Genomic DNA, 17,194 nt, shown 5'->3' on the forward strand with positions numbered 1-17,194 from the left:
GTAAGATTTTTAGGCATCACTATTATAAAAACAGTAATAAGAAATAACTTCAAACAGTTAAGTAAACTAATATTCCATCATTTTCATAGTTAATCTTTTGATCTGCATGCTGAAGAGATCAGCAAATAATCTGGGAATGGAGAAAAGAAATACTTTTTCTTTAATTACTGAAGTTCCACTTTTTCCAAGTATCATATCATCCTTCAGAAGATGGAAGCATTGAAACCTGTGAGTTTCAAAGGAATCCCATGACCTCTAGTCTCTCTGTTTCTTGTACATAGATAATTTGATCCCAATATTTCTACTGGATAAACAAGCAGGTTTCAAAAACATTTGTACTTTTAATGAGAAAAGTTGTTCTAAAATTTTTCAGATGGATAACGGCTGCTCTGTATTTTTAGAAAGAATTGGTGAACAATAATACAGCAAGAAAGTTATCAGTATGCACTGTTCACAATATATTATTGCACCAGTTTTAGTCACAAGCTTCATACTGGTCAGTTGGACTGCAACATTTTGGCATTTAGTAATTACCACAGTGGAGAAGAAAAGGCTCAGAAAGGAATTATAATTCACGGTGTTAAAACAGTATTAACAATAGATACTGTAGCAAAATGCTTTCTTTTGTTATCATTACACAGTAATACAATAGTTTAAGTTACTCTTACTAGTTTGTCTAATTGCTATTAAAAAAATGCAACATTTACTCTCACCACTGAGAAGCCAGAGTGGAAAAGATATCAGTGGTTTCAGGTTCTTGGAACAGTTTCAAAAGTTCTGGTTCAGATGATAAGTCAGCAAGGATCCTTAACTCAATATGGGAAAAATCTAGAAAACAGAGTGTTAAAATAGATCTATTGCTCTAAAATAAAAACATACCTGCACTTTCACCAGACTATCACAAGTTAAAACGCAAGCCTGGTCTGTTGAGTCATTTCCTTGTGCTTAAAAAAACAAGATGCCTGTAAAAAGCTCATCCTGAACAAGCTCTATTCCAGCTATGGATCACAAGGTGTCCGATTCCTTCATTATCTTCAGGTGTCAATTAATCTTATTAGCTCTTTGTTTCTACTGACAAGGCTTACATATCATCCACTTCCAAAGCACATTAAGGAGTATACATCATATAACAATATTAATTGATACTAAGGGATTTGACAGCGTTGTAAAATATAATGCCATCCAAAGGAGAAGGGAAAAAGAGATGACAGAACTGCAAACATTAATATGCATGAAAATAATAATACATGCTGTCTTACCTGCTGCTAAAAATGTATATCCTTTTCTTGAAACAAACAATGTTCTCGGGGAAATAGTTACTATTTCCTCTTCTTTTCCTAGAGAAGAGATAGACACTTAAGTACCAAACCCCAGTCCAAAAACATCATGTTGCAGACTACCAGAGATTGTAAATGGCATACCAAATGCACAACTAAAACCACATGAATTGCAATGTAAGCAAGCTAGCAGAGCACCAACTGCCAGTATCACAATTATTTTACTCTATCAGTCACGTACAACATCTTTATCTCTGCCATCATTGCAGTACTGCTTACTTCTCCTTTTTTTCAAAATCAAACCCTTCCCAAAACACTAGCTAACAAATATCTGGCTGGATGGTCGCACTCAAAGAGTTGCGGTCAATGGCTCGATGTCCAAGTGGAGAGCAGTGACAAGTGGTATTCCTCAGGGGTCGTTACTGGGACCTGTACTGTTCATCTTTGTCAGCGACATGGACAGTGGGGTTGAGTGCACCCTCAGCAAGTTTGCTTGGCGTGGTAAACACGTTGGAGGGGAGGGATACTATCCAGAGGGACCTGGACAGGCTGGAGAAGTGGGCCCAAGCCAACCTCATGCAGTTCAACAAGGCCAAGCGTCTTACATCTGGGTCGGGGCAATCCCAAGCACAAATACAGGCTCAGTGGGGAATGGCTGGAGAGCAGCCCTGAGGAGAAGGACCTGGGGGTGCTGATTGATGAGAAGCTCAACATGAGCCAGCAGTGTGCGATCACAGCCCAGAAGGCCAACCATATCCTGGGCTGCATCAAAAGAAGTGTGGCCAGCAGGTCAAAGGAGGTGATTCTGCCCCTCTACTCCACTCTTGGGAGACCCCACCTGGAGTACTGCATCCAGCTCTGGAGTCCCCAATGTAAGAAGGACATGGACCTGCTGGAGCATGTCCAGAGGAGAGCCACGAGGATGATCTGAGGGCTGGAGCACCTCTCCTGTGAGGAAAAGCTGAAAGAGTTGGGGATGTTCAGCCTGGAGCAGAGAAGGCTCCGGGGAGATCTTATTGAGGCCTTCCAGTACCTAAAGGGGGCCTACAGGAGAGCTGGGGAAGGACTTTTTACAAGGGCATGTAGTGATAGGATGAGGGGGAATAGCTTTAAACTGGAAGAGGGCAGGTTCAGATTAAACATTAGGAAAAAGTTTTTCATTTTAAGGGTGGTAAGGCACTGGAAGATGTTGCCCAGAGAAGCTGTTGAGGCCCCATCCCTGGAGGTGTTCAAGTCTAGGCTGGATGTGGCCTTGGGCAACCTGGTCTAGTGGGAGGTGTCCCTGCCTATGGCAGGGGGATTGGAACTCGATGATCTTCAAGGTCCTTTCCAACCTAAACCATTCTATGATTCTATGATATCATTAACAAAATTGATTGGACTGTTTCCAGAAAGGCCTGTATTCCACAGTTCTGCACAGCAGGTCAGGTTTATACAGCCATTGCTCGCACATTTTGTATAACAACTTTTAAAACACACTTATAAAAATGAATCAGGTAAATAAAATAAAACTACTGTCAAAGTTTCACATTGCCTTCAGACTCCTGTTTTATGATCTGCATTATTTCAAACACAGGGAGTGAATAGCTGTGAGAAGCATGCCTGCCCTTATCTGAGAACCAAGTGCAACAAACGCCCAGCATTTCCCAGCTATGACTGTAGGCGTTCAAGGAGAGTTTATGTTGGCAAATCTCTCTCTGAAATTTGAGTCTACTATTGCGAGTTTCTCTCTTTGTCACTTGGGCCATGCTTTTCTAGACTTTACTTTGATTCTCTCCGAATCATCTGCCTTAAATCCGCTTATGTAATGAAAAACAACACATCTGACTAGCTATTGAGTTTTAGTTGTGAGTTTGATTCAAATGACCCAGCTTTAACGTCTCCTTAGGTAAAGCCTTATGAGCTGAACGTACACAAAATCATCCCTAGGATATTTAATGGACTTAAGATGTGTAGTTTCATCTGGAAAAAGGTTCTTGGAACACTTCCAAAAGTTCTGGTTCAGATGGTAAGTCAGCAAGGATCCTTAACTCAAGGGAGACAGCCGAGGAAACAAACAAACAAAAAAATAATCTAAAAGTTTGTAACTTTAGATCGGTGCTGGAACAACAAATTTGTTGCAGGAACAACCAGAGAACAGTAATTGGTTTAAATGATGATGTGTAACTAAGCATCAATAATCTATTCTAGTCTTTAACGATGGAGCTATTGGTCTGGTTTAAAATACTATAACTTAGTAAAATAGTTAGACAAAATTGCCTTTTCATGTTAAGAAAAACATAGTTTACCTTTTATGTACTGTTTCTTCGCAATTCTAATTGGATGTTTAGAGATACCTTGAATGTTCTAAAAATAAGAATAATAAAAAAGTTTAGTAAGTTAAAGTTTATGAAAACATATTTATGAACAGTTTATAAGCAGTATAAGAACATTAGTAATGCTAATGCCAACAAGTTTTTCCCATATAAGATTAACCACTTTGCCTTTAGAAGGTATCTTCACACTTCTGTAACTATAGATACATTTGAATATTTGCTCTTACTAGAAAATTGGAAGCTTGTAAGAATAATTTCTCACTGGCAGCCTTTCTAAATCCTAATCTCTGGATGCACCATAGAACATAATTATTAACCCAATAAAAATAATTTTCTTCTTATTTTAACCTGTATTCTTTAAATATGGTGCATTACTTTCAAGAGAAGAATACACATGAACCCTGCCTTAAGCTAAGGGAATAGATTCTTCTTTAGCCTCCAGAAATTTTTCTAATATCTATTTCCGCTTGTTCAAAATACATGATGAAATAAAATAGGAGCTCTTTATTAACGTCAGCACATCAGTCAAGGTTAAAAGTAAGAACAAAGTTTATCAACAACCATGCAGGACTAGGAAGAACAGAAGATTTTTCTTTAAAGATCTGGGTTCATACAATTTCAGTAAAGCATGAAAGGTGACACACAACAACTTCCTTCTGTTATTTTATGTCATTATGCCTCTTCATCTAGAAAGGTAATACACATTATCTCTTGTCCTATATCAAGCTCAATTTTCATAATTCCATGCAATTAATTTGCAAGTGGTTCAGGAATTAGACGAACATACTAATATTAAGTAATACTGTGAATTCAGGAGATGGGAACAGTAGTATATAATTTCCAAATCAGGATGATCATTTTCTATGTAACTTTGAACTCCAAATTGTTATTTTAAACTTCTTAAGAGGGATGTAATCAGACTGCAAAAGCTATTGAAATTTAAAGCAGACTTAAAAGAACAAACCCCCCAAAATAAAACAGTATAATCTCTAGTCTTAGTATCACCCTTAAAGATCTACAATTAAATGTATTAAAGTTGAACACCTGCCACAGCACCATACACAGAGAGAGGGGAAATTACTACATAATATACTACGTAGTATTTTCACAGCTTATTGTAATGCTATTAACCATATTTCAAAATAAGTGGTTATTTAATCCATGCACAAAACTAATATTTCTATTGATAGCTATTGATTTCTATCAATAACAAGTTGAGGAGGATCAGTGCTTGTTCGTATGAATATGAATAATATGCAGTTTAAGTGGCCATGGAAGCTAGTGGATCGTCAGAAGTTTAGAAAATTAAGTCCTTTATTATGCATCTGGACACAAATGTGGGAGCCTAATTTTACACATTAAAAAAAAAAAAAATCACAACATTTTAATTCTGACTTGAACCATTTTCATAGTAGAGATCACTGTACAGACTTTTCATTGGGCTTTATACTGGTGTTGACATATACTTAATAACATAACTTCCAGCAGGTTAAAGAGTTGTTTATAGTTACTCTCACTGATTATTGTTCCTTAACCTGTTAGCTTCAAAATCTTGAATAAAGTGGAATGAATAAAAGTTATTTCAAAATCTACCTACAGTAGATTTTGCCATCTTGTTTTCACTGACAGCATATGCAGAAAGCCTGTTTTTAATGCAATTCTGAAAGTGTTACTAGTAATTCTAAGTAATTGCAAGTGCAAAATGTAGTTTCACTTGTAAATTAGTTAAATCATAATTTTAATACATCTTCAGAAAAGAAGTAACTCAAGAAACATGAAAGTGGTAGTGCTCATCTTTAAGCTATTGAATAGTTTAATAGATTCCTCTTATCTAATTTTAAACATCTTTAGGCTAGTCTTTGGTCTAAACTAGCTGTCTAGAATCCCTCTACAGTCAGTAGACAAGGACAGGTGTAGTTCAATCTATCTGTAGATGACACACAAGTTGATCTAAGATTCTCCTGGAGATGATGTGTTTTAAGATTTAGATTATCAAATTTGATGAGATAAATTTACTTTAGATATTTAAACGGGTGGAGAAATAAGGAGACAATCTCAGAAGAGTCTTCCAAATGGAAATCTTTCCTCTGCTTGAGCTGAAAGTTAGGTGACAGTTTTATTGTATCAAAAGTGGAAGATTGATGTGGCTTTGGTAAATCACTATTACCACCTTGAACTACATAATACAGCCTGTATTTTTGCTTTTATGTATTTATTTCAAGTACATTTCTGCAAAACCTTCACAGATGTGAAGTCACAATCCGAGATGTGACTGTTATCCCTTACTGTTAGAAAAGGGCATCCACATCTTGTTAGAAGTTATAGAGAAACAAAATTACTCTTTGAACAATTATGCTTGAAGAGAAAAGAAGGAATATACTTGAAATAGTGTGATGGAAATTCTGGTTGTGACAGTTAACTATTAATACTTCATTGTTTTGGGGGGGTGGGGTAGAAATCAAGCTATTCTAGTGGCTGATTAACAAGAAAATCCTAGCATTGGTTAAAAAAAAAATAAATATAAAAAACCATCACCATAATCCAAAATACATTTCCAGAGGTTCCAATGGATAGAAGGACAGGAGAAGGCCATCCCCTTGTCTTGAAAAACAAGCAGACGGGGAAGAAGACCAGCCTGGCTAAATTGAGAACTTTGGCTGGACCTTAGGAAAAAAAGGAAGGTTTACATTCTCTAGAAAAGGGGGTTGGCAACTTATGAGGACTATCAAGATATAACAAAGCTATGTAGGGGGAAAATGAGAAGGGCCAAAGCTCAATCAGAACTCAGCTTGGCCACTGCAGTTAAAGACAATAAGAAGAGATTCTTTCAGTATATCAATAGAAAAAGGAAGACTAGGGAAAATGCAGGCCTACTGGTGAATGAGACAGGTGCCCTAGTGGTGGAAGACACAGAGAAGGCAGAGTTACTGAAAGCCTTCTTTTCTTCGGTCTTCACTGCTAAAGCTGTCCCTCATGAATCCCATACTCTGAAGGCAAAGGGGAAGGTCTGGAGAGAGGAAGATTCTCCCTCAGTTGAAGAGGACGGAGTCAGAGACCATTTGGGCAAGCAGGACATTCATAAGTCCATGGGCCCTGATGGCATGCACCCGCGAGTGCTGAGAGAGCTGGCGGATGTTATTGCTAGACCACTCTCCATCGTCTTTGAACAGTCATGGAGAACAGGAGAGGTGCCTGAGGACTGGAGGAAGGCTGACATCACTCCGATCTTCAAAAAAGGCAAGGAAGACGACCCAGGGAACTACAGACCAGTTAGTCTCACCTCTGTCCCTGGGAAGGTAATGGAGCGACTCATTCTGGATGTCATCTCCAAACACGTTGAGGAACAGGAAGTTATTGGAAGTGGTCAACATGGATTTACCAAGGGTAAATCGTGCTTGACCATTCTGATAGCTTTCTATGATGTTATAACTGGTTGGCTGGATGAGGGGAGAGTCGTAGATGTCATCTACCTTGACTTTAGCAAGGCTTTTGACACTGTCTCCCATGACATCCTCATTAGGAAGCTGAGGAAGTATGGGCTAGATGAGGTGACAGTGAGGTGGATTGAGAGTTGGCTGCGGGACAGAACTCAGAGGGTTGTGATCAGCGGCACAGAGTCTAATTGGAGGCCTGTAACCAGTGGTGTCCCCCAGGGGTCAATACTTGGTCCAGTTTTGTTTAATATATTCATTAATGACCTGGATGAGGGGACAGAGTGTATCCTCAGCAAGTTTGCTGATGATACCAAACTGGGTGGGGTGGCTGACACCCCAGAGGGCCGTGCGTCCAGCGTGACCTGGACAGGCTGGACAGCTGGGCAGAGAAGAACCTCATGAGGTTCAACAAAACCAAGTGCAAGGTCCTGCACCTGGGGAGGAAGAATGTAAAGCACCAGTACAGGTTAGGGGCGGACCTGCTGGGAAGTAGCTCGGAGGAGAAGGATCTGGGGGTTGTGGTAGACAGTAAATTATCCATGGCCCAGCAATGTGCCCTTGTCGCCAAAAAGGCCAATGGAATCCTGGGATGCATAGGGAAGAGTGTGGCCAGCAGGTCGAGGGAGGTCATTCTCCCCCTCTACTCTGCACTGGTGAGGCCACAACTGGAATACTGTGTCCAGTTTTGGGCTCCCCAGTTCAAGAGGGACAGGGAACTGCTGGAGTGAGTCTAGCGAAGAGCAACTAAGATGATTAAGGGCTTGGAGCATCTGCCTTATGAGGAAAGGCTGAGAGAGCTGGGACTCTTTAGCCTGGAGAAGAGAAGGCTGAGGGGAGACCTTATTATGGCATACAAGTATCTAAAGGGTGAGTTGAAGGAGGATGGAGCCAGGCTCTTTTCAATGGTTCCCAGTAACAGGACGAGGGGTAATGGGCACAAGTTAGAACATAGGAAGTTCTGTTCAAATACACGGAAAAACTTCTTTATGGTGAGGGTGACAGAGCACTGGAACAGGCTGCCCAGGGAGGTTGTGGAGTCCCCTTCTCTGGAGATTTTCAAGACCCACCTGGATGCAGTCCTGAGTAATGTGCTCTAGGCAATCCTACTTTAGCAGGGGAGTTGGACTAGATGATCTCTAGAGGTCCCTTCCAACTCTGAAAATTCCGTGATTCCGTGACATATGAAGCCAAGGTCCCGGTTTGAATGTCTCTGATGATCAGGGGAGGCTCCTGAGTGCTGGTAGAACACAAGTGTCAGTCCTTTCTTCCAGGAGAGCAAGAAGGAAGATGCATAAAACTACAAGCCAATCAACCTCTCCTCAGTTCCTGGGAATGGCATAGAGCAAATAATCCTGGAAGACATTTGCAAACATATTAAAGTCAGGAAGATGATCTGGGGTAGTCAGCATGGATTTAAAAAGGGGAAATCGTGCTTAACCAACAATCGTCTGCTGTGATGAAGTCACTATCTCAGTGGATGAAGGGAGAGCAGCAGATGTTGTTTACCTTGACTTTAGCAAGGCTTTCAAAACAATCTCTCATAAAAGCCTCATAGACAAGCTGATGAGGTACAAGCTAGCTAAGTGGACAGCGAGGTGGACTGAAAACTCACTGAACTGCCTTGTTCAAAGGGTTTTGATGAGTGGCACAAAGACCAGCTGCAGGCCAGGCATTAGTGGAGTACCCCAGTGGCCAATACTGCTCAAGACCTCCATTAATGACCTGAATTGAGAGGCTTGAGTGCAACCTCAGCAAGACAGTAGACAATCTAAAACTGGAAGGAGTAGTTGATACATCAGATGGCTGCTCTGCAGTTCAAAGGGACCTCAAGAGTCTGGAGAAATGGGTTATCAGGATCTCATAGTGTTCACGGTCTGGAAAGCAGCTTTGCAGAAAAGGACCTGTGGATCCTGGTGAAAAACAAGTCGAACATGAACCAGCAATAAGCCTTTGTACCTAGGAAGGCCAAGAGCATCCTGGGCTGCATCAGGAAAAGCATCACAAGCAAGTCAAGAAAGGTGATCCTTCCCCTCTGCTCAGAATGCTTGATAGGAGAGTAAATAAGACGGAGGCAGATTCTTCTGCCAATGACAGGACAAGAGGCTGTAGTCACAAACAATTACAGGAAATTCTATTTAAACATAAGAAAAAGCTTTTCTACTGTGACAGTGGTCAAACACTGGAACAACTTGCGCAGAGAGGTTGTAAAGCCTTCATCCTTGGAAATATTCAAACCCCAACTAGACATGGTCCCAAGAAACCTACTCTAGCGGACCCTACTTTGAGCAGGGGTGGTCGGACTAGACAATCTCTAGCGGTCCTGTCCAAACTCAACTATCTTGTGATTCTATGATTCTGTTTTATAACATTACTGTAATTGATTAATCCGTGTATCCCATATCCCTCTTTTTACTTCACATGATTTCTGACCAAGATAGAATTGAAGCCTTCAATAGTATGAGGCAGTGAAAAGTCATAGAAAGACTCCAGTTTCATCCCCAAGCAACTTTTTTTTAAATAATATATATAAAGTACACTTGTACCATAACATTAAAATTCAAAGATTAAAGACAGAAACAAATATTTTACAGAAACTGCAGTCAGTTGGTGCATTATGTCTTAAAATGCAAGCTCTAAGAATTGTATTGTCTTGATTATAGAAAAAGCATGCAAAAATGTACATCCAAGCGTCATAAATAATTTTGGCAAACCTGCAACACAATAACTACTTGATTATATAAATGGAGATTTCCTTTTTTCATGGTTTTCATAGAATCTTTTAGTTTGGAAAAGACCTTTAAGATCATCAAGTCCAACTGTAAAGCCAACACTGCCAAAAACCACCACTAAACCATGTCCCTAAGCACCACATCTACCTGTCTTAAATACCTCCACTGATGGTGACTCAACCACTTCCCTGGGCAGCCTGTTCCAGTGTTTCATAACCCTTTCGTTGGAGACATTTTTCCTAATATCCATCCTATACCTACCTTGGTGCAACTTGAGGCTGTTTCCTCTTGTTCTATCACTTGTTACTAGGGAAAAAAGAGATTGACCCCACCTTGCTACAACCTCTTTCCAGGTAGTTGTAGAGAGCAATAAGGTCTCCCTTCAGCCTCCTTTTCTCCAGGCTAAACAACCCCAGTTCCCTCAGCTGCTCCTCATAAGATCTCTGCTCTAGACCCCTCACCAGCTTTGATGCTTTTCTCTGAACGTGCTCCAGTACCTCAACATCTTTGTTGTAGTAAGGGAGCCCAAAACTGAACACAGTGTTTGAGGTGGGGCCTCACCAGCGCCAAGTACGGGGGAAAATCACTTCCTTAGTCTTGCTCATCATACTGTTCCTGATACAGGCCAGGGTGCTGGTGATCTTCTTGGCCACCTGGGCACACTGCTGGCTCATATTCAGCCAGCTGTCAGCCAACACCCCCAGGTCCTTTTCTGCCAGGGAAAGCTGCAGCTTTCCAGCCACTCTTCCCCAAGCCTGCAGTGCTGCACGGGATTGTTGTGACCCAAGTGCAGGACACTTGGCTTTGTTGAATTCTCAGGTCATGACTGGTAGAAAGCTGACAACACACACACACACACACACACACTCATGCCCTTAAAACTGTACCATTTTCATTTACATCTTTTTGTTGTCTGTGAAACCCTTCCCCCCCCCCCCCCCCCAAGCATTAAGTCATTAAAGATTAAATTTTGTAATACAGTTATCAAACTTAAAAGCACTGAAACTGATCTACCCTGAAGTCACCTTGGGTACGATAAACACAGACTGGCTGCCTTTTTCCTGGGTGTCCAAAGCTGACACCTTTGTTTGGCAGCAGACCTGCCACACAGGGACCTAGCACTCCATCAATTCATCACCTCTTTCACAATGTCAGTTACTTGACACATTTTCCCAGCATCTAGATGGTTGTTGGATCACTGGTTTTTAGTTAAACTCTTCAGAAAACATCATGCTGGAAAAGCAGGGACCATAGGCATGGCAGAAAAAAAAAGTCTCACTAGGAACACTAGATTAAAACTGCACATGTTGAAAAACAGATGGCTCATTTCTTTCCTCCTACCTCCATGATCTCATTTTTTTGCCACTACAATCCATCCTGACTGATGATCCTGATGCATTCCTTACTCTGGTGTTTTAGCACAGGTTAGAAATCTGTTTTCTTTGTTCTGAAAGTACCTCTGTTAAAAGCTGTTCTACATTTGTCTGTTGTTTCAGATGAAGACAGTATAACTTCTTGCCTACACTGTTAGCTTCTGTATATAGAGCCATTCAGAAACAATGAGACACTTCACTTTGGCAAGGAGACGCAGAATTGATGCATTCTTGATGTTTCTGTTAGAGCATCACAAACACAGCTTTCTCAGAAAGCATTCAAACCTTGCAAAAAGGATGCTCTAATCCATAAGGAAAGTCATTATATCAAAGAGCAGAACTATCAATAAAAAAAAAATCCAAAATCAAAATCCAACAAATAATACACAATTCCCAGTTCGATGAATTTATTCTCAATCAGTTACACTTTCTATTGAGCTTTCCATTTTTGGTATCCAAAATTCTACATCTACATTTGCAATTGACTTTTGATTCCTTCCTAGGTTAAAATCCAGTACGTTATTTCAGTTATTTCAAGGATTACAGCATACAAATGTATCTTGGATAAATTATCTTTGAAGTCAGTAGAGTTAGACTTCACCTAATCACAGAGGCTGGTGGTGCATTTTAGTTATTTCTCAGTCTATGTCAAGTAGGGTTGTTGATCATATTTCCTATGTTAAATTTCCCTTTCTGTTGTTTATATTGATTCAGCTAACCCATACCTCTCTCTTCCTCTCCATATACATTTTCAGTAACATAAATTGCTATTTTTTGAGCAAATAACTTCAGTTGACCCTGGTAACTCCCTAGAAACAGATGTCTATATATGTATACAAAGCCATCTATAGCCTTATATCTTTTTTTACTAGAAAATGGCTCATTAATCTACTAACTGCTGAGATCTGCATTTCTAAATATCTATAGAACGTGCCTGTCTGAAGACCTACAAATTGCAGGGTGAGGAACAGGAAAAAAAAACAATAAGTTACTGAAATTAATGGAAATGCACAGAGGTGTCTGCAGACTATTCTATGGACATTTGGTTCTGATTAATTCCTGCACTGGTCTATGGACTTATTTTTAAATAAGAACAGAGACAAAACTTACTACTGAGATAAGAGTATCCATTCATAAGTGTATACAGTATGGATGTGGCACGAGAGAAGATCAAAAACAGGTAAGGAGTTAAACTGAACAGATATAAGGAAGCAGTTAGACCAAGTCAAGTGATAATGGATATATCCTTTGATGTTGCAACTAATCCACCTGCTGTTACAGTGAGGCATAGTGCCAAACACTACAGCAAAATAAAGACAACAGAGAAACTAAATACTGTTTTACTGTGGCTACCAATAGCAGAAAACAGCAAAAAACTAGTTGCATTTCTTATAAGTAAGAATGTTCACTGGGACTGTGATCGTCTCAGATTTAATTACTCTAATAGCTGTTGCTTCAGGAAATCAATTATTTCCTAATACCTGAGTAAAACACAGATTTTTCTCTTCTGTTTGAAACAAAGTAAATAGCAGCAAAATTCTAGTTTACCTCATGAAATGTAGCACTCCAGCAAAAACTGAAGCATTATAAATCCAAAAGTTTCTGGAAGTTCTCTTAGTATCTTCTTCTCCAGAAAGTTTATGAAAATAATTAGGCCACTACTGTACTCTTAGAACAAGAACTCAGCTCTAGACAATGAAACAGAAAGTAAGCTTTTAAATTCATGGCATCTGTTTGATGACTAGCATTGTATTACTTTTGGAGCAGAAGTAATACTTTGGTCTGTAAGACCAGACTTCATTACATGATAATAGATAGGTAGATGACAACTCCTTTGAGCTTTATATTTTTTTCCCCTGTTCACTTGTTTCTTCAAAGTTTTCTCACTCCTTTTCCTTCTTTTTCAGGTGTCTTTTCTTGCTCTACATGGGACCACACCTATCGATAAATCGTGCTCTCATAGCTCAGTTAATCGATTTGAGAAGAAATGTAAGCACAGGTTCAGTGAGCTACTTCCTTAACCATCAACACTCTGCCTGCTCCTTTGTTAAAAGGCCAAAGCTGCTGACGAAATAGCAAGGAAAACTGCACACTGCCCAAAGTAGTATTCTTGCAATGCAGAACAACAAGACTTCAAGTCCTGAGGGCACTCACATCAAATTTACTCCATTTACCTGGTACCTCCAAAGTTGGTTGCAATTCACTTATGAGAAATTATACAGCAGAAATAAAGACAAAACCCAGAACCTTCATGATTTGTCTTTTGGAAAATTGCCATATTAATCACTTTCCCTAGCAGCATTTATTTATTATTGTAAAGGAATAAACAGTTATTTTCTGTGACTTCTATATGAGACACAATTTCAAGACAGTGTGAAGATCTAATTTTTAAAATACAGCATGTAGCTCAATAAATAGAGAAAATATGAAAATTAACAAGGTCACCATACCTGCCTGGTATGTATGTGTACAAGCATTCCTACGCAAATCTTGACTTGTCTGCAATTGCCACCTAGTGGCTAGTTAAAAATTAAAGACATCTATTTTCTTTGTCAAAAAACACAGAATCATACAGACTTCTGGCAAAAGGTTTCTTCATTTTTGGTACTAGTTACTGTTTTTCAGCAGCGAACAATCATTCTAAGCTAATGCACTCCCCTCTTGCCTACCCAGCAGCACAGAATTATCAAGGTCAGTCAAGTGGGAGACTTGGAAGTAATCCATCACCTTCCCACAAGCTTAAGCAGCTTTCAAAGTGAATACAAGGGAAGAAGAAAAGGGCAACCAAAAATACTGACTTCTTACTTTAGAGAGTTGCCCATAAGAATAGTGTATTTGATTTCCTATGAATAATCCTCTTTTTGCCATATTCTTTAAAATTTAGACCTGGCAATGACCGCAGGTAATAATGTTGTTGAGTTCTTTCTCTTGTGCTGCTACAAGTAATTTTTACAATAGCAAAAAATATTTTATTTTACTAACTTATCGATTTGACATTTTCTGTGACAAATTATTTTGTCAAATCATGGGTTCAGCCCAGATGCCTGGTTATATACCAAGTGAGATTGCTAACCTTTGCACAGCAAGCAAGGGAGTTAGTATATATGCAGCTCTATGCATATTTCAAAGAGGCAAAGACCGCTTTTATTTCCCATATATAAACTGACTAAATTTAATTACTTGTTTCATTTCATTTTCCTGAAAGAAAACTTTACTCAGAATATAATATCTGTTAATTTAATGTTCATTAAGATGGGAGGCTAGTAAACTCTGGGATGAACTCCAAGAAGATATGATTTGGGTTTGGTGAAAAAAACAGTGCTAAGGCATACAGATAACAACCCTTTAGCAGCAGTTGGAGCTAGTAAATATTGTACTAGTTGTATATTAGCTGTATGTTATAGCTTTAAAGTAAACAATGTCAAGGGAATATTGCCCAAAGGTACTAATACTAGACCTTTAAACACATGAAAAATTACAAGATTTCCAGACTGGAGGAATTTACTCTCTAAAGAAAAGATGTAACTGTTGTTTTACGGAAGAGTAACATTTAGCATCTCAAACAAGACTGTTCCAGATACCAATGAACTTACTGAGGATATGTTAGCAGGGAACTCCTCTTAAAAGGCTACAAACTACTATGAACGCAAGGCTAACGGAAGGAGTCAAAGGAAACGTAAATAACCAATGTCTCTTTGCTCACAGTGAGGAAAGGAAAATTCTTGATTTGACAGAAGTGGTACTTTTAACTATAAATTCCTAAGAGCCACAGCCAGTAGACAATCATGTTAGTACAGTAGAACTAAGGACAACAAGGCCACGTGGGGGTCATCAAGATGACATCTGTCCTATTCTGTCTATCTTGCATGACCCTTATACAAGTGACTAGTTGTTGTTCCAAACCTGAGAGAGTGCATCCATCTTCAAAACTCTGGGTGAAATTTCCTGAGGTTTTATGAAAGGATGCTGAGGAAATAAATAATTGGCAAATTTTCCACTCATTGACACAGAAGAAAAAGAACTTTCAGAGAAAGTTGAATGTAATAGGGAAATAGAGCTACAGAGAGAGTTTTCCTGAAATTCTTTGGGATGCTAACAACAAAGCTTTTGAAAATCGATACTGTCTGAAAACTGGACCAACCAAGACAAGAAGTCTCTTTTGCTGTACCTAACTTTTGATCTTCCCCTACAATCCATTCTCTTTTTATCATTCTTCATTTCTGTCTCCTCCATTTTTTGTCTTGTCAGAACTCTCAGATTTTTTGATGCAATTTTTGCTGACTGAGATACAGAATGGGAGAAGAACAATGTACAGTAGCAGAACGCTGTATAGCAAAATAAATTATTTAGAGACTTTTGGTATAGTAAGACATAATGAAACCTATGCTGAGATCAGAATTAGACTACATTTTGTCCTTGCAAAAAGGAATTCAGCCATTAGAGGAATATGCTAACTTCTCTCACTTTTGAGAGCTTGTAAGACAAGAAATAATTTGTGTGCTTGAGATATTTTTTTTTTAGTTGTCCTCTCAGAACATAAGTCTCCAAGCTTTGAGTATTTCCTAAAAGTGTATATCTAAAAATTCCACTAATGGAATACTTCATATGAAGAATAAAAAAAATCTTCAAGCAGAATTTCTAAAGTCTTAATCAACTCACAAGAGGTACCAACAGACAATGTCATAACAAATAGGCCCATGGAATCACTTAAAATTCCAAGAGACACAACACAGTGTATAGATTAACTTCTGTAACAGAATACTCCAGGCAATAGGTATTACTATAATTACTTCACTTTAAAACACCTTTTAATTTGTAAGGTGTTTTATGTAAGGTAGTGAAAACTACATAGCTAAAAAAAACCACTTGTTTTGATTAAAGATGATGCTAATTTTGTTTCTTGTTAGCTATGTGCTCCAGTTACATTCATATTAGAGAAAAGTAACCTGACAGTAGAAGTAGCTATATTCCAGCATGGATTTCTAAAACATGATCAGTGCATAATTTTGCCTTCTACCGGCAACGTTCCCAAAACATTGCTGGCAAAAGCCATTCAAAGGATAAAATGAAACAGCATATAACCAACTACCTTAACAAAGCTCATTCAACAGCAGTACACATTCAAGTGATGTCAATTTAATTTATACATAGTGTATTGAAATACAGTATCTTTGAATTTCAATATGCTGTGTCATCATCTCTCCAGCACAGCAAAATTTTACAGTAACTTTTCTCCTATTTCCACAAGGCTCTGAGGAGCCTTTTGCCAGAAACTAAAGGAGAGTGAATGAGGAATTCAGCATCCAGTCATTATTTCATACTGTGCTAAAAATACTTTAGCTGATGTTTTTCCAAGTTGTATAGAATCTTTAATTTTTGAGCTCTTAATTTTAATTGCTTTATATATTTTTTGTGCTTATGTTTAGTTTGGTGAAGAAATCAGAGACTCCCTACCTTACCCTGCATAAACAAAATGCAAGCATTTGGTATGTTGATAAACACACAGAAGCAGATTTATACTGGCTACACATGATCTTTAAGTAACACGCAGAACAATTACACGTACAAAGATAATCCCAAATAGAAGAAAAGTTATATACATGATTGAACTGCTCTTGTTACTACAGAATTACAGCCCAGATGATGCTCCAAGCTTTACTAAGCAAAATGGAAAACATTATGCTATACAATGTAGTCCAGGTATTGGATACACCACACACCATGAGATTAATGAATTTATACAGATCAGGAGCATTACTAAAGAGAATGCCAAAGACATGCATATATCATAGCAAAGGATAGTATGTGTACTCGAGATGCTAAGAGAACAAAGGTCTGTGATGCAGAAACCTTATTTCTCCATTTGGATATTAAATCAACATGACGATGTTCTGGAGCATCAGATTTGAGTGTTATATGACTAACAGTGACTTTTCACACTGTAGTTGCCACACCAATAAGTAAGAAGATCCTATTATTGTGTTAACATAGTGCAAATTTTCATCGTGAATACAACTGAACTAAAGTCTTATCAAGATACTCATTCACTCATTTTTAAGTAAGATT

The 17,194-nt window shown here is 38.7% G+C and overlaps 1 protein-coding gene across 1 annotated transcript in view; it reads right to left on the reverse strand.

The window, feature by feature from the left end:
- POLN (DNA polymerase nu) overlaps positions 1–17,194 on the reverse strand; it is a gene marked incomplete at both ends in the record, with an annotated part of 105,722 nt that overhangs the window by 56,174 nt on the left and 32,354 nt on the right. Inside the window, 3 exons of the mRNA XM_082482556.1 lie at positions 714–828; positions 1,260–1,337; positions 3,566–3,623. Coding sequence (XP_082338682.1) covers positions 714–828; positions 1,260–1,337; positions 3,566–3,623 — 251 coding nt within the window. The remainder of the gene's footprint in view (positions 1–713; positions 829–1,259; positions 1,338–3,565; positions 3,624–17,194) is intronic.

The sequence above is a fragment of the Vanellus vanellus genome, assembly GCF_965231255.1.
Source record: "Vanellus vanellus genome assembly, chromosome: 4".
Classification (NCBI taxonomy): domain Eukaryota; kingdom Metazoa; phylum Chordata; class Aves; order Charadriiformes; family Charadriidae; genus Vanellus; species Vanellus vanellus.